Source organism: Spea bombifrons, chromosome 3 (genome assembly GCF_027358695.1).
Source record: "Spea bombifrons isolate aSpeBom1 chromosome 3, aSpeBom1.2.pri, whole genome shotgun sequence".
NCBI lineage: Eukaryota > Metazoa > Chordata > Amphibia > Anura > Pelobatidae > Spea > Spea bombifrons.
The window spans coordinates 23,277,426-23,297,103 of NC_071089.1; the positions used below are offsets into that span (position 1 = coordinate 23,277,426).

General features: G+C 34.9%; 1 protein-coding gene across 1 annotated transcript; it reads left to right on the forward strand.

The window, feature by feature from the left end:
• Positions 1-1,487: 1,487 nt before the first annotated feature.
• On the forward strand, positions 1,488-4,315 carry FOXA2 (forkhead box A2). The gene is made up of 2 exons (XM_053460734.1): positions 1,488-1,669; positions 2,560-4,315. Exons 1-2 carry the CDS (start codon positions 1,583-1,585, stop codon positions 3,796-3,798), a joined length of 1,326 nt encoding a protein of 441 aa, XP_053316709.1. The 5' UTR covers positions 1,488-1,582; the 3' UTR covers positions 3,799-4,315.
• The last annotated feature ends 15,363 nt before the right edge of the window (positions 4,316-19,678 follow it).

A 19,678-nucleotide genomic window follows, 5' to 3' on the forward strand; every position in this document is an offset into this window, starting at 1 on the left:
TTAAATAAACTTTACTTTGTTTAATATCTCAAACAGCAAACGTGTCCTCCAGAATAAATATATGTTGCAGCCCTGTTAGTCTGTGTAGAGCTGGGAGAGCAAGTGGTAGGAGTAGGACTCCACACAGGCGGACTGACTAGTGATCTACTCCATATATTATATTTTTACATTTTTATTAATAGCCCAGATGCTTTGGATTGCTCTTTTTGACGTTGGATTCTACAGACTGCAGATGGATTCCGATAGCATGTTGTGGATTTTTTCAAACGAAAATTCTGGATTGTCTTTTTAATGGATACAAATCTTAATTTATTATTTTAATTTTTTCCTTTAACTTTTTTCTCCAATTATTTTTCATATACTTTAATTTTCAACTTTTTTCTATTTCCTACCTTAGTGGATGAAGCTGGGTTGTTTTCTTTCTTTCTGGCAGATACTTCCAAACCCAGTCTGCCAAAACCGAGTGGAAATAAAATAAAAAGTGCTTTTTTCTGTATTTGGTGAGATAACGAATATTTTCTTCATTCTCTTGATTTTATATTCTTCCATTTTTTGTATTTTGCACAAGATCTTTTTTTTATTTCATTTCATTTCAATAACTATTAATGTATATGTGAAACATAAAAATGCATTTTGGTGATCTAGATATAGCCTATTTCACCAAAAAAATAATAATAAAAATGTAATTTTAAAAACGTATTTTGGTCTATTATTCTTTTATTATGTTCTGAAATTTGGCGTGTTTTGTGTAACTATAGACTGTAGACATATGTTTTTTGACACACACACACACACACACAAGTCGAATTGTTATGTGCTATGTTTCTTGTTATGTCCTGTTCACTGTTTTAAATTGTGTGTGCACACGCAGACCTGGCTTCTTAAACATGTCCACTGAATACTAAAGGGCTCTCCACACATCTAGAATTCCAGGTTTTCACACATAAACGCATGGATGTTCTTCTATGGGAAATTAATGGAATCTATCTACCCTGCGATTTAAGAATATGAAACATAATAAGGAAATAAAATCGGGATATCAAGCCATTTCGCCTCTTTTCCCCCCTATTAGTTTCCCACCTCCCTCCTGCAGGCTGAACAATCAGATTAAGGCTTAATGAATCTATTCAAATTGGCTTTCTTTAGAGTGCAGGGCAGGTGTACAATAGAGGGGGCCAAGGAACACTCTCACGCCTAGGTGTGAGCTGATTATTCAAATGGGCAGGCAAGGGCTAGGGGATTGGAGGCTCGTCTCAAGCTGGGTGCTATATCACGTCACTGCAGCACTCTTATCATCATCACCATCATCATCACCCTGAGGTTTTACCAGCACCTCTCACTCATTCAGTCTCCATTGTCCTTCCCTCAAAACCCCAGCTCACTCAGCTCTGACTGCAGCAGCCAGAGTCCTGATCAGCTGTGGCCAACTCTAGCAAACCTTCAGATCTCTCTCCTACTTCCCCCTCCTAGTTACAGAGAGGGAGTTCTAGAGAGGGAGGGTTTCCTCTCTCTCTCTCTCCCTCTCTCTTTTTGTTGCTATCTCTGTCGTAGTTGTGTTGTGGCTGTTAAATTTTAAACTGCCATGCACTCTGCTTCCAGTATGCTTGGAGCTGTGAAAATGGAAGGACACGATCACTCAGACTGGAGCAGCTACTATGCAGAACCAGAGGTAAGACATGCTCCTTCTAATTCATGTCATCTTTCTCGCATTCTGTCTCTTTATACCACACTGTTAGTCTTGGGATAATATTAACTTTGTGATCAAATATTGACTTGTGGCGCCTCCAAATCCTCTTCGATGTCTGAACCACACACTATCCCAACAAAGTTATGTTTGGCATAGGATGGGAGGGGGGGGGGAGAAGACTGGAGAGAGGGAGAAAAAAAGTTTCTCATGGTAAATATAACAGCTAATCAAACTTTCTGGAGAACCAGATTGTATTTAAAAGTGACATTTTCATCTGATAAGTAGAAATTGTCAACAAGATGACACTTTATAGCAGTGACCGGTGTCTACTTACCTGCTTGTGTGATTCTGGAATATTTTTCCAATTTTTCTTGTAAAGGTATTAAAAAAATAAATCTCTGTTATGGTTCACCTAGTATTTGGCAATGTTGTTTTTGCAATTAAATCAACAAAACCAGTATCAGTGGGTACATATCAGTGACACAGAGGTAGAAAACAAAAGTCAATATTTATCTGAATCCTGTTTTCCTTTGCGTGTAAATTTGATTTTGATCCAAATTGCTAATTTTAAAATGTTTACATTATTGTATGCAGATTTAGAATAAAACCAGGAATATTATTCATAGTTATACACAATTTTAATTAAAAAATAATCTGAGTGATCGTTGACCCAGGATTTCTATTCAATTTAATGATTATTTTATTTTTTCCTGAAAGCTTTTACCCAATAGATAATAGAAAACCTGTACACTTGTAGCCTGGACTCTTAGGTTATTGTGCGCATTCTAATTCTCTGAATGTATGTGTTTCATGTTTCACTTGATAATATTAAGTCGTAATATCTACATATATACATTTTTTATATTTTACAGAGCTATTCTTCAGTCGGCAATATGAATCCTGGACTAAGCATGAACTCCATGAATACTTACATGACCATGTCGGCAATGAGCACCACAGCTAATATGACAGCAAGCTCTATGAACATGTCATATGTGAACACGGGAATGAGCCCCTCTCTAACCGGGATGTCACCTGGCACAGGTGGCATGACGGGAATGGGTACAGGGGTTGCCAGTATGGCAAGTCATCTGAGCCCAAACATGAGCCCCATGAGCGCACAAACGACTTCAATGAATGCCCTGGCGCCATACTCTAATATCAATTCAATGAGCCCTATATACGGACAGTCTAATATTAACAGATCCAGGGATCCCAAGACCTACCGGAGAAGTTACACCCATGCGAAGCCTCCTTATTCCTACATTTCGCTCATTACGATGGCAATTCAGCAGTCCCCTAATAAGATGCTTACTTTGAGTGAGATCTACCAGTGGATCATGGACCTCTTTCCATTCTATAGGCAGAACCAGCAACGCTGGCAGAACTCAATACGCCACTCTTTGTCATTTAATGACTGTTTTCTTAAGGTGCCCAGGTCTCCAGATAAACCTGGAAAAGGCTCTTTTTGGACTCTCCACCCTGACTCTGGAAACATGTTTGAGAATGGCTGTTACCTGAGGCGACAGAAGCGCTTCAAGTGCGAAAAGAAACATAACCCACGAGAAGGAGGTAGCAAAAAACTATCTGAAGGGGGATCTAGCGTGGGGTCTGCGGCCACCAACAGCAGCTCAGAGAGCTCTGGAGGAAACGAATCTCCCCATTCCAGCTCATCTCCGTGCCAGGAGCAGAAGAGGTCATTAGTAGACATGAAGTCAAGTCAAGGCTTGAGCCCAGACCATACGGCATCTCCTGTCTCTCAAGCCCAACACCTGCTCTCCCAGCACCATTCAATCCTGTCCCATGACGCTCAATCCCACCTCAAACCAGAACACCATTATTCTTTCAATCATCCCTTCTCCATCAACAACCTAATGTCCTCCGAGCAACAGCACCACCATCACCATCACCACAGTCACCACCACCAACATAAAATGGACTTAAAAACCTACGAACAGGTCATGCACTACTCTGGCTATGGGTCTCCTATGGCCGGCAGTTTAGCCATGAGCACAGTAACGAACAAAAATGGATTAGAATCCTCACCAATCTCAGGTGACACTTCATACTATCAAGGTGTGTATTCCAGACCCATAATGAACTCATCCTAAACCTACAAGGCAATGGACTTTTTCTTGCTGGATGTATATATTATAATAATAATAATTCCAAAATAGTATGTGTCTGAAATGTTCCTTAACCCTTTGAGAGCCATGGGTGCTGCAACCTTTTCGCCTAAATCCCATCGGCACCAAAACCCTCGAATGTTTTCCCTTTAGATGTCAGTTTGGTTAATGTCTGAATCCCTTTGTGTTTCTTGTTTGTTTCATCGGATATATTTTTTGTGAAAGTGACGGATTCCTAATATTTCTGTGTAAAACCTGTAGTTTCTACTTATGGACCCAAAGTATATAATATCCATATTGTAAAAAAAGAAGCGGAACTTATTGGTGTAATTGAAAATAATCTTGATTTTTTTTATTTTTGTTTCGTTTTTTTTGAAAGTAAAATGCTTGAAACGGATTAATTTATGGTTTCTGTATACTTTATTTATGACTGTGTATTCCGGTAGCACGCTGCCGGATTTTTAACAATCTCTATTAAAATCGTATTGGCATTTCATTTGGATTTATTTTTCCGTTCGATTTTGTACTTAATTTAAAGAAAAAATGTTTTTTTCTAAGTGAATGAAAAATGTCAGAACTTACTGTTTTTAAAAAAAGTAACTGGTAACAGTGATCGTGTTACGGTATAAAACTAGTTCACTTTAGTACGATCAGATCAGTTTTTCACACTTCTCCGATACTTCTGACACTTAAAAGTATTCTTAAGAAACCCTTGATCTATACGTTAAACTCACAATACTAATACAGGGGGAGTAGCATTTATTTGACTCTCCTGTTTCTACTGCACCTGTTTCTCTCCCTTCCCTTTGGACATTTTAGGTTAACTTTATTCCTTTTTAGTTTAAGATGGTACCATTTGCAGAAAATATCCTACAAAGAAGAACATAATGCCTCCACACCAATACAGCTCCTGTATGGGGCTAGAAGGGATTTCTAGATAATCAGCTACATTGGAAATATACATATATAATATATATATATATATATATATATATATATATATATATATATAATATATATATATATATATTATATATATATACACATGTATATATATAAAATTACAAAATATATAATACTATATATAATATATATATCTATATATAATACATTTATTTTGCTTTTAATTGTGGCCACAAAATTAAATAGAATGGACTTAAAAACCTACGAACAGGTCATGCACTACTCTGGCTATGGGTCTCCTATGGCCGGCCACATTTAGAAGGGCTTAATTCCCTTGTGCTGTTAGTAAGTAATTTAACCCTAAAAGGCTGGTGGGGTTACCAATTTAACACTATATTACTAAATTTAAAAAAGTAGCAGGTCAACCTGTTTTTTAAATTGCTTTATAAAGTGTAATTGTTAATGTTAATATATATATAATTATAGATCGATCAACCCGTCCAGGAAATAACATATTCTATATATTTGGTTTACTTTCAGTTTCTTGTGATCCTGCTCAGAATAAGTTTTTTGTAGCCTGCTATATCACACAATCCCATGGTCTCAAATTTCCACATAACTTTTAATTTAAATACACACTGGGGGATACATTTTAACAGATAAAACACTTTAAAGAGAGAAAATCATAATCATACACCGGGGCTATTTTTTCCCACGCGTTCAAGGAATGATAGATTGGGGGTAAGAAAACATTCAAATCCTTCTTAAAATCCACATTGTTCAGCTGGTTAAAAAACGAGAATCGAGCCAGGGTCCTTCCAGTCCACATACTGCAAGGACACACACGTTGAGACTGGGGCATGAAATGTGTTTCATTAGCACATAAAAGCCTCCCGTGGAGAAAAAGAATAGGGGGAAGGAATGGGACTGATTTGGGAACAATACCCTTTGAATGTGATGCTCTAACGTGTTATGTTCCATATCACTTGGCCATTGTTAAATTGTCGTTTTAAACTACTTAGGGTCTCCTTCTCCACTGATCCCAACAGATAACATGTAGTTCTGTCCCAGTACAAAAAAAGGATGTCATTTTGATGTCAGCTTGTAACCCACCCTATGTTCCAGTCCCTTACCCTTCTTGCACCAGTCTTACTCATTTCTGCCACCCAAAGTCCATGGGGTGGTATTTTGTTCTAGGCAGGAGGTGGGGGTTTGATACCACACCAGTACGTTTATTTTCCAAGTGTTTGCTGGTTTAAGCATCCCTGATCTATGAATAAACATAGTCAGTAAACAAAACAAAAAAAACTAGATCCAAATTCCACGAGGGTAAACTTTCAACACCACGTCACATTTAGCAAATTTACACAGATATTATATTTCCTTCCATACACATTTTACTCATTATGTGTAACTGGATTTTTATAAGGCTGATCAATATCTTGGTAAAATATTCATTTTTTTTTAACTAGCAGGCAGTGAAATCTTTGCTTTGTGCTAAAGTCAACACTAGCACTGAGAGTCCCAATAAATTCACTGTGGTGGCCGGCATCTAGCAGCTGAAGCTTCTCCTTGTGGGTCCGTCACCATCTACTAATCTGCAGCAAAGGAGTCAGGTAGGGAGATCCTCCTTGTGTTCAATAACATTGTTTGGTGCTTTCTGACTAAGTTAGTAATGTTGTAAAGAATGATCTTTCAGCACAGAACCATAACTTAATCGTATTAAGAATTCATCAACTTCATCAGGTTTTGCCACATGAAATACTAGTAAAAAAAGTATTTTTTTCTATACTCTATATAAATGTTTTTATAATATACGGTACTTATGCACATGTTTTAATCATCTACATGTACTTTTTATATATATATATATATATATATATATATATATATATATATCTAATATACAATTATCTACATACACGCGCATACACGCACGTATATACTTATCTCGCTCTCTCTCTCTGATATATATATATATATATATATATATATATCTATATATATATATATATATATATATATAGATATATATATATATATATATATATAGCTATAGGTGTATATATACACCTATAGCTATATATATATCCATATATATATATATATATATATATATATATATATATATATAGATATATATATATATACACATATATATATATACATATATATGTGTGTTACTACAACTATGTGCATGTGTGTATACATGTATTTCTGTGTTATGCATATCAAAAGTTATATGTAATGTCTCATGTATATATGTGTATTCCTACATCTATGTAAATGTGTGTGTTATGTATATCAAAGTATAATTTGTAATTTCCTTCTTTCATTAAAAATCCATTAGCTCTATTTTATGCGTTTACGTTTTTTTACCGATATGTTGGAAAACAAAAGAAAAGTAAATTGACTTTAGTAGCTTTGGGAGGTTTAACAGCCAAATTGGACTATATAATTCGTATTAGCGCGAAAGCTCAAATACTCAATTCAGGCTTAATGCGTGGAAAAGTCTGGGATGGCTGCAAAATCTATACAATAACTAAAACTTATTACCGGTGTTTATACACCTCTAGGAAATATAGTTCACACCCCGTGCCTCTAAAAACAAAGAACCTTAAAAACAGATTGCAATACAGAAAGGCAATCAGCTGCAAGCCCATCGGACAATCATATTAAATATGTATATTTTAATATTTGGCTTGGTAATTATAGGATATTGGAATTCTGTTTCTACATTTAGTTTACTGAGCATGTACACTCTTTCATTTCAACCCTTTGAGTGCCAGATTAGAGACTGATCTCTCTCAGTTATCCCTGCAATGACACTTTCCATGTTAATCTAAAAAGGCTATTCTTAGCATGTTCTATTATTCTCAGAAATACTTTAAAATTAATAAAAGTGTCCACCATATTTGTGTTTCCTCACTTGGAAATATATGTAGATAAATACAAATATAAAGCGACGCAATATATATATATATATATATATATATATATATATATATATATATATATATATATATTTAAACACATAATACATAGACCAATTTATTTTTCCCCTAAATTCTCTGATTTTTTTTAATTTGTACCCTTATCCTTACTGCTGTGACAAGTTATATTCTCAGTACAAGATGAGATTTGTGCAGAACACACAGAAAGGCTAATCGTTTATAAATAATTAATATCTTCCTATTTCACTAGTAATGTAGGTCTTTGGATTTGTCAATTACTTGTCCCTAAATGAGTGTATACCCACGTACTTCATTCCCAATCCTTTGATGGGGGGAATAACCTCAAGTCAAGACCACTCCAGGCTGCTAGTGATGAAAATGGCCTTCTGATATCAGGGTTCAGAGAAGCCGCTTCCTTAATGCAATGGTACTTTTGAAAGAAAGACAGCCTGTTCAAGATGTAATCTTTAAAATGACCAATTTAAACTCCTGATCTTATCATCCCACCGCCCTATAAGAATAGCACATTATCTCCTTTCCCAGGAAAGAAATGTTTTGTGATTGTTCTTGTCATTTTTTTATATATTTTACCAAATCGGGCCAACCAAGAGTATTTTATAATTATCTCATGCCCTCACAATGTATGTTGTAATAAAGCATTAGGGTATATTAACAACTTCTTTTTATACAGTACTGAAAATGTGTAATCCCTCCAGATCATTTTCAAAGACCCCCTTTATGTCTTTAGACCGAGCTTTAATTGATTATGCTAAAAATCTGAATTGTTTGTTGTCAACCACAGTAATACCTTCAAAAGCTGAATTCATTTTGATTCATCTAATTCACAGAGGATTTGTGCATACAGATAATTTGCTGTTCCTTTGCATTTGAGAAAAGGTCTGGCTTCAACTCTATATCCAAAACTGGATTGCAATGTGCAAGGTTACTCTTATCAATCAAAGGCGAGAAGGCACTTCTTATTCTGGGGAAAGAAAAAGAAAAATCAGACAGATCTCTCACAAAAAGGTTTAAAATGTCAAGGAAGCCAGAAATGCCTTTGGTTAAGACTCAACTACATCACAGGCAAGAACTATTCAGTTGTTATGGAAACAGGGCCAACCATGGTCTTCTGTACAGCTTGTTGATCCTGGGTACTTTGTAACTTGATTTAATTACATATCTTTCCAGTCACTTGTTTTGCATATATCAGCAACTAAGATCAATAACTTTTTTTAAAATCAGTTTCTTTTTTTTTTGCAGAGCCATAATCCAGATTTGTTTGAGTAGCAAAGTTTTTTTAATAATTTTAATTGATAAATTATGCATTTTTTTGTGTCATAAATCCCTACACATTATCAAGATCAATCATAGGAAAGACTAAACACTTTCTTTCACATGCTTTATTTAGGTAATTCAAGTTTTGATATTTATATATTTTTTGCAGTTTTTAATTATAGCACATGAAATGTAAGAAATTATTTAAAACAAAGTAAATCAACTAACTAATCCTTCTATATCAGGCTGGTAGGGTGTCTTCTGAGGTTTGGTGATTTGTTGTCCATCCCAGCAGTAGAGTACCCTGCTGTGTAAGGCAATCTAGTTAAATGTCTACAAGAGCTTAAGTAGTAAACATTGAGCCAAGTGGGTAGAAACCTATACCTAATACACACCTGTTTGTGTGGTTTAAGCCCAGTGTGTTGTTAAAAAAGGGGGTGTTAGGAGAGGAGATTCCCCTGCTGAAATATAGGATTAGAAATATTCCTAAAGAATAGGAGATAAACCAGGGATAGTTGTGAACTGTCTTCCCAAGCAAAAGGCTAAGCAGAATTACAGCTTGTAAAATAGGTCTCCATCAGTATCCCAGGAGACAGATCTACTTGGGTGTTCCAGCTCCCTATGTATAGCGATAATTAGTCTTCCTACCAACTCTTAAAGACCCATCAACACGTGCACTTTTGTATTTAACTTTTTCAGGACCATGGGGAGGTTGATTTGCAAAAAAGGGTTAAATGCTGCATCTACTCCAGAAGAAATATATATATAGATGTATTTCTGTTCTGCATTGTTATAAACCGCAGCTGGTTGTCAGCCCTAAGATTTATATATATTTTGAAGTGTAATCTTTTTTTTAACAGAAGCTGAATGCCGGCTTTTTTTAAGAACATATTATTTGTGATCTATTTTTCGAACTTTTGTTCATTTTTTTTTTGTATCTCTGATATTTTTTGTTGATGTTCTGTCATGATAAAATAAAGGTATGTACAGAGCCTGAGGGCACCTGATAAAATTCTAGTATGTCTTTTAGGTGAATTTGTTGCTGTGTAGCCTGACAAAAGAAACCCATCTTCTAATTTATTAGTAAAATAGGTAATAATATATGATATTAATAATAATATGATGACCTGATAGAATATCCGAGACCAAAATTCTAAATGTATATTTGCATAAATAATAGGGAGAAACTTTTTGAGACCACATTCTAAAAAGGCATTTAATAGATTTTTTTTTATAGATGCATATTATACACCATAATACTATAAAGCCATATAATCTAAATGAATCATACTCATTGAAAGGTCATTTCAATCTCTTTATTAATTATTTTTCTATTCTTAAAAATATTAAATCCCTGAATGTATTCTGGCCAGAAAGCTAGCTAAGGCATTCTTTTCTGATCTGTATTGTTAAATTGTTATATATTCTTCCCTTTTGCTTTTAAATATTACCTGTCAGGCATGAGGTGTATTACATTTTGCTTTAATTACCATCTATACATTTCCAGTTTATAATGTAACATCTTAAGGCATTTATTTCATAGTCTATAGTTTGGCCATCTTGATGGTGGCTCCATATGAGTCTATATGGCCAAAATATCATTTTTTTTATAAGCAACATTATTTCATTTGATAAGCCTTGAGTAATATATAATAAGTTTTTTTTGTATTTATAGCCATAGCATTTTCTATTTACAAATTGTACTTTTGGCAAACTCTTCTTATAGTACATTTACACTACTGCTTGTCAATAACCACTGTAATATCACAATAATTAAATATTTGTGCTGAATGATTATTTTATAAATAGGGCCATAAGTCTTTTAATAATAACATGCACCCCCCTGAGACTAGAGGATATGTGTTTTCTTGTGGAACTTTTGTTTTTGGTTGGCCAATCTTTGATATATTTAGTTAAAGACACTTAGAAAGGAGCATACCTTGATGATCTAGATCAGATCAAGTGATATACAAATGAAATAGGCCAAGAAGAGACCTCAATTTGGAGTCATTATATTTAGCCTTTCAAGCTCTTTACAAAACTGCCCTCAACAACTGCCTCCAACATAATATAGTATAAGCTTAGCACTCACAGAGATGCAGCCATGTATGTTTATATCCAGTAAATGAGTCAAGCAGTAAATTAACCTTAGTAAAAAAATAAGAAAAAATAAAATTGTATAAAGAATTCATGCATTTATTTTTAAACCAAGGTACATCACAAAAGATTATTAAAACTCCAGTAATGTATGTGATAACTTAGTTAGTTCAGGTTGCATAAGCAAGCTATTTAAAAAAAATCTATGATCTTAGAGACCATAACCACAAAATTAGACTGATGTATTTCCTAATGTATGCAGCTACATTGAAAGATTTATTCATATTCTAGTGCTATACTCTGTCAAGGTTTTACAGGACAAAAAATATAAAAATATATGTAAAATATGCTGCCTAACCTAGTATAAAAGGGTTGTGGCGATGGTAGGGCAAAACATGAAAATGGTACATTCTACGTCTGGTAGGAATTGCTGTGGTTACAACAATGTGGCAACTTTTACTTACTTAAGCTTTTAAGAATTTCTCTTAATAATAATAATAATAATAATAATAATAATAATAATATTTAATTTATGTAGCACCATCATATTCCACAGTGATGTACACTTTGTTGCTTTTGGTAATATTACTATATTGCATTTCATGAAGCAAACCAACATAATGGTGTTTACAATTTAAAATTAATACTATATATGTGTTAGAAACTCACCTTAATGTGTATATTATTAGGGGAAGCCATACTAAATGGACACTCCAGTCATCAAATGCACTGTAATACATATTATAGCTGAGCAGCCTAATTATATTTTTGGGTCTTCCTCCTTGCAAATGCATGTGAGGGGTTCTGCAGTTCCCCAAATATGCATATGCTTCTTTTTCCTGCCCCCAGGAAATGTGTTTGGCAGAAAGTATCTCCTGCTGCCTGCGCAGTAGGGGTGAACTCATTGCCAGTCAGCCCCAGCACTGGCCCGTCAGCTAATGAGTGATGGAAAAACATGCCACTAATGAGGCATTGTTGCACTTCTCTCTCTCCACTGATCCACTGATTTGCATTATTCTGGCCTCTTTGAGTACTTCCATAAAAAGGTGGAGCCACGGTGGCCCTACGGGGACAGCCTCTCCCCCACTTCTCCAATCGGGGGGTGAGGTTGCCCCATGGTGTGAGCCAAGGCTCTGTCCTGTTGCTGAAGCGCTCCTGGGGGGCCAGGTTACTGGAGCTGGTAAGGAGACTGGTACACAGAAACAGTTGGCGGAGAAGTTAACGAAATTGGAAAGTACCGTTAAAATTTGTACAAGTCCAAATGCACAAGTCTATACCAAATGTATATTGCCAAACCAGTGTGGCTTATATCACTTATGCAAGGAGGTTAAAAAGATGACTTAATCAGTCTTCCATATCAGGAAGAATAAAATGTATTAAATAATAATACAAAAAAGACACAATAAGGCAATTCTAAAAAAATCTTGAACTGGAAAATACAAAAACACAGCCTTGCAAAAGAGAATATGATTTTTTTTCAAGATAAAGTCAGTGCCAAGTTTGGGATTTAAGGGGTCCTAAGTAAAGCTACTAGGGAGGTAAGATATATATTTATTTAAAAAAAACCTTACATAAATGAAACAAAATACCCTAAATCTGCCCTTTAAACATCCAACCAGGGGCTTTTTCTCATTAGACCCTATGGAACTCTTGTACAAAATAGGTGCTGGAGCTGGCTGGTGGTATGCAGCAACAAAAGAGATGGCAAATGCATCTGCTGCAAACCAAGGAGCTGATGGATGTGGAAAAGTGGCACAAGTAATCTGCTCAATGCATCTTTGCATTTGTGTGCAAACAAATGTATGATGCTAGGTGACAGCTATTTTATACATTTAGTTTATATGACGGCTGGAGTGTCCCTTTAAGCTGTTGATGATACAAAAGTCAATGGGTATCAATACACCTTTTCCAGCTACCATTTCAATGAAATGTACCCAATAAAGGTTATATATCGGACCTGTCACTTGTAGTGGACAGTATTACTTTTCCTTATTTCCTGTTATTTGCTACTTTTTAAAGTTGGTTTTAGCAGGGCCCTCTTTACCTTTTGTTGTACGTCCAAATTGTTATATGATATACTATTTGTTATGTCCTGTTTACACACTATACTGCACTGCATAGCACGATGGCACCATAAATAATAATAATAATAATCACAAAAAATGTTACCCTTAATTAAGCATTAATCAGTTTGAGTCAATTATTGCAAATTGTTACAAACCCACTCAAACACCAGAGATCTTTTGATCATGGATGGGTAATGACATAAGGTCCTCTGAATCTAAGATTTTTTTTCAATATGATATTTAGTTGTGTATGAACAGTTTTATATTTGAATTTATTACCTTTATGTTAGTTCTATTTAACCAATTAAATGATAGGTAGCTGAAATTCAGACTCTAGCCTCACAGGAAATTAAAATTAATTAAATGTTTGGGGCTATTACGTCTGATTACGGTAATTTACTCTGTCTGTCACTCTTCAGGGGTAGCTGTGGTAAACTGCAATTGAACAAGCTCCTGTTGTGCCAATTTATTAAACAAATCTCTCATTTTTTTGTTATATTACACCCAATTGACTCTTTTAACCCCCATAAATAATAGAGAAGATGTATGTTCCTATTAGAGACAGCAGGCTACATTTTATTTTATTTTTTACATTTTTTATTTATATTCCATGCACGTCAGACCTCTAGCTAAAGTTAATAGTTGTCAGCACCTTTTGAAGTCTTTACATGATTCTACTCACTGAGCCAATTCTAACCCATTTTATATATTATATTATATATTATCTTTTTAACAGAATGTATATAAGTAGAGTTATGAAATGTGTATATCTATACTAATGTATCTGTAATAAGTATGCCTTCCCAACATTTATACATAACTAATCTATGTCATGTTATATCTCACCAATGACAGCCTTACTGTCCCCCCTTTTCACTTCTTTTTTATCCTTGAAGAGTAATTGTTAACTTCTACCAAAGAACTCAAAGCTGAAGTAAAGAGGTACATTTGAATTATGGCATATGAGAATGGAAGGGCTACCATAGGGGTTCATTTTGATAGTGAGCCTCCTTGGCTGCCATCTTCTCTAATACCATCTTTATTTACAGAAATATAGGAGAAATAAACTTATTATCTATTAATTATATGAAAAGTAATACAAACTATGACACTGGGCTCTAAAGCATCAAAATCAACTCTCTGGTCCTATGAATTGCTCTAACAATGAAGGCTACCATAATGGTGGACCCTGGGCAAGTAATTGTGTTGCTCGTTATGTAAATCATAAGGGTACACATAAGGGTACACAGGTTGGATCTTATTTGCATTTAGTCATAAATATTGTCAAAAGTTAAATGTTCTGTTCAGGGCATTTTAAGGACATATAAATGGTAAAGCATTTTAAGGACATATAAATGGTAAATCACTGGGCATGCCAAGTTTGCCAGATGGTGAGCCCAGGCCTGGTTATCACAGGTACATGCATATCAGACATAGCTAATAGCAGTGCAAATGAATATAATGGGATCATACACCATTGTTTTCTACCTAGCATTAAAAAAAACATTTAAAAAATGGTGGAGAAAAAAAAAAAAACAATTCATAGGGCATCATTCCAAAAGGACAGAATGATTAGGCGTTGAGCTGCTTAACAATGACTTCTCTGCATAGTAGGTTTTATGCCAAAAGTTGAACTTTAGTCGAAGCCTTTCATGTTGTCATACACTGACCTACTCATATTTAAACATGTGAAATAACTGGGTAAAGTTTGCTGCTTGCTAGCAAAGTTGTAAATTGCAAAGATACACAACCAGGTTTGATCTTTTATTTTCTTCTTGTTTTCAATGTAAATACGAACATCGGCTTTATTGAGCCCGTGTTGTAAGACTAGCCTAGTGCTGGACCCAGAGCTTTATTAGTTTGTCTTGCTGTTGAGTGCTTGAAAAAACAACAATAATCTCTGCATGCTCCAAGAAGTTAATTTTCAAGTTTGCTTTCAAAAAGTGACATGGAGAGGAGGGAGCCTGGAACTCTGTGTGACCCTACCTGGAGGACTCGGTAAACAAAGGGGACTCCATTACTCTCCTGGCTTACTCCTCTAGTCAATGCAGGGTGCTCTGACATTTCAACCACTCCCTAGCACTTAGCAGCAGGATTTAAAAACTCTAGCCTTGCACAAATGCAAACACTACTCCTGCTTTTTCCCCCATTTATTTTTAACTCTGGAGTGTTCCAGCTTCTATTAACTGATTACAGGCCACATGGAGACAATAAGGCGGTGTTAAATATAATGCACATGAAAGGGATCTCCATAAACAACCACATAGGAGCATTCATCGTATAGTTATATATATTTGGTGAACACATTACGCACTTCTGAAATACAAAAGGAACGGTAGTAGTTTAATATGTTCTATATAACTTTTTAACTGACGACCTGCACATTTTTACAATTGAAGCCAATGATTTATTATTAAAATTGATTTTCTGTGTAACCCAGACATTTCAAGTTACTGATTGATCTTGATTTAATTATTGGATAAGTATCAATATAGGGCACACTGATGAATGGCACTACCATATAAGTACTGGGTGATTCACGAGACTAGGGAATAGTTTTTGGATTCCATATTTTGGTGAGCTCTATGGGGTGTCCATTTAGAGGTGTTTGAGCTAGTCAATGGCAGGCCCAAGTTGAGTCAGACCCTTGGCTCACTACCCTGATTTACACACATTGCAAGTTAGACTTTTCCGCTGGAATGTGCTCAAGGACACTTAAAGAGTAATACTCTTTTTAATTACCTGTCCCAGATTAAAGTATGTTTTTAAAAATATTTAACTGTTTTCTTTTGTGAAACAGTTTTAGTTTTTAGGGTAATTATTTCAGGGAACTGCATAGTTAGCCATTGGTATGTTTTCTAGCTCTGTTATCCCCGCTCAATCTACCAGACAAACATCCTGACTAATTATTATACTGCCTGTAAACAATACAGTGGCTCACTTTTAATCACCCAGGCGGTCATTCTGACTAAAAAAAATCTATACAGAAGGACTTCTTTTGCATTGCCACAAAAAAAAAATCAACTCAGTGTGGTGTTTAAGCAGGGAAAGTCACTCAAAACATCACATGACTGTTTAACATGGCAGCCTTCAGGTCTACAAATTTGTTTTTTTTTTCCAGATGTAGGGAAGTTGATGTTTAGACTGGCTCCTTACAGCCCATACTTCCCTGATTCTTCCAAGGTGGCCCATACCATATCAGCCCACTTTTATGTAAATGTGGCACCGTTTTATTAGAATTTTAGCTTAATATAATTTATAACTTTTTTCATCTCTTATATGTTTATTTTGTTCAGAGAAAAACATATAAATGTCCTAATGGAGTTGCAAGCCCTAATTTTGTATACTAATATCTATTGCTTGTGTTAAAGTTATGACCACTTATTTGTTTTTCTTAAGACCATTAAATATGAGAGCACTCACTGCACTCATCATTAAGTGGGTAAATAGATCAGTCTTTCTGGGGTGGTGTTGGATGCAAGGTGACACTGTGGCAGTTGAAGCATTCTGAGGAAAAGAATTTAAGATCTAAATTATGTTCTTAACATCTGACTTTGTTATATTTATTACATCTGTCATGTCATTAGGGATCTGATTTTGTTTGTGCTTCAGAATTAAATGATATGTTCAAATTAAATTGTGAAGTAAGGTGATGCTCACAAATGTGCCTCTGTGGCTAACGTTATACCTTATGTGTCTCTCTTTGTATCAGCTTTTCAGACTCCAATGAAATTCACATACATGCCCTAGGTACATACATGCCCATAGGTATATCTATATATATATATATATATATATATATATATATATATATATATATATATATATATATATATATATATATATATATATATAAGTATTGTGGGAAAAAAGCTGTGGAAAACCAGAAAGCTACAAAATCTGGTAGAACTGTGGATAAAACTGGCTTGTAGATGAGTGCTACCTGCTAATAAAAAAGTAAATATTTTGTAATAATATTTACAATACCATGATTAACTATGTAGGTGCATTTGGAAATAAACTTGCAATGTTCCAGTTTTGAATCATCTACACGCAGAGATCTGTTAGTATATCGTAAACTAAAGTATGTGTCTATTTTTTAACCCCTTGGGTATCAGAAAGCTTCGGAATATTCAGATTTATTTCCACATTGCACAGTTATTTGTCTCAGCTACTAGTAGATCAATTAACTGAAAGCTCAGATACTTGGTACTGTTGTATTTAGGGGTATCCTACAGACTGTCCATAATTCTCAGGGTGAATGGCAATATGCTCAGAGACATATCAATTCTGCTTAATGTGGAGCAATAACCGGTGCTCTTCAGTAGGGGATAATTAAGACCTTTTACTGTGTCCTTTGGTTTATACACTGCTGCCACAAGCAATTAAATATCCTAGCAGATAAGCTAGAAGATGCCTCCTATCTTAAATCCAATCAGAGCAATGGGAAAAGAGTTTATCTCAGGTGTCTAACCTTCAGTTATCAGAAGCCAAGTCTCATTTAGAGAGCTCAGGATAGTAACCTGAGACTCCATTCCTTCATTGATTGTTTAAAGCAGTGTTTAGATCATTCCCCCTTTGTAAACAGTTCTAGAAGTACCCTTGTCCTTTTCCAGACCAGTGAATCCGCAGTCTTTGTCTCACTTTCAGTACATCACAAATTTACCTTTGCTATACAATTACTCCAGGCAGCCGATGTAAAGCGGGACTTTCTGTCTCTAGGATGCAATACATAAGACGATGGCTATTAGCTGCCCTTTGTTTTCTTAAGAGAAAATTGAACATGGTTTTGGGAAGTGACTTTCACACTGGGGTTGATAACCTAAAGCAGGGATATACAACTGCTAAGTACTGAGGACTGCGAATCCCATCATGCTCAGGCATCAAAGGTGGCCTTGTAGTCATCCATTGGTGCCAGTACCCCACCATGGAATCCCCTACAGATTCAAAGCAAGGCTGTAGCTGTCAGTGTCTTCGATGCCATATGTATATATATATATATATATATATATATATATATATATATATATATATATATATATATATATATATATTTACTTTTTTCTGCAAAAATGTTTTTCAAAGCAAACGTTATTATAAAATACTTGATGGGAGGAATGCTTGATCAGCCGTTGCTTTTATAATATCTACGTAAATAATATTTAATCAGGGTGCCAGAGATGATATATTAACCTTCGAAAATAGTTTATATTGAAATTAATTACGAGAAAAAGAAGAAATGTAAGGTAAATAGATCAGTCTTTCTGGGGTGGTGTTGGATGCAAGGTGACACTGTGGCAGTTGAAGCATTCTGAGGAAAAGAATTTAAGATCTAAATTATGTTCTTAACATTACATTCTTACATTACGTTACATTAAGTGTTTTAAATGTACAGGTAGATTTTACTCCCCCCCTGATTTATTCTTTCTTTTTAAACCTAATATGTTGGATATAATGAGTTGGCATAACTGGGCCTGGTTATTGTGTGGGTACCTGTGCAAAGCCTATTATAATGGTTTTAATGCATTTAATGGTTTTCACATGGAATTATTTCATGGGTTGTGTGGGAAATAAAGTACAAATTTAGCTACAAACTTTCGCATAAATTATTTGGCTTTTTATTTCTGAAAAATATACATATAAAAAGAAATAAAAAAGCTCAACTGTTGGACTCCGGCAATAAATAGAAAAATGTCATAAACTGAATAAAAATAAAAAAGAACGAGGGTTTTTAGCTGTTGCCTAAATTACACATATTTATTCAGAATAGTAAAAGCATGTAGAAACAGGTCTTTGACAGGACATTTTAAAATAGTTTTAATACCTAAAAATCTTGATAAAATGTCGCAAAAATATTTCACACACGTCTGTGTGCAGGAGGCAAGCATTGTAATACAGAAATTATATTATAATAGCAATCATACATCATGTATGTCATATAATCGCATATAATAAATATATCGCCCAAACATTCATAACAAAAAAAGATAGATAGAAAGATAGATAGATAGATAGATAGATAGATGATAGATAGATAGATACAGTTTAATTACACACACTAGGCAAGCCTTGAAGAATTGGGGGGGTTCATTGAAAATATATAAATAATTCGTTTCTCACAAGAAACATTTATCAAGATATGTTTATCACATTATATGTGAAAATATATAATTTACATTTAAAGCTGCCACAAAATGGTAAATCTTTCTACAATATCATCCACTCAGTAAACACAATCAGGACCAGCAAGAATGGAAATTCCATTCAGCTTTCACTTAAGATAACCATGCAAATACTGAGTAGTGTTTGTTTTACGCTTGCATTCTGAATATCTGCAATAATTGCGATCCGGTCACACTGCCTCGCAAACGATGTCAACTGGACCCTCCGGCAACGCACGGGTTAAGGTCTTCTAATCAGTTCTAATTAGAAGCTAGCGAACTGCCGCTTTCCTTTCGTATTTGCATATTTACAACTTAAACGCATACATTTTACAGGCTGGTGCCAATTTTGTGAAATAGCCCAGGAAATGGCTATACCCTCGGCAGACAGGCTGGATACATTGTGATT

Bases quoted from the DNA above. Each gene is read 5' to 3' on its own strand.
- FOXA2 (XM_053460734.1), top strand. From the start codon at position 1,583: ATGCACTCTGCTTCCAGTATGCTTGGAGCTGTGAAAATGGAAGGACAC. The intron at 1,670-2,559 runs GTAAGACATGCT...TATATTTTACAG, and splicing joins GCTACTATGCAGAACCAGAG to AGCTATTCTTCAGTCGGCAA.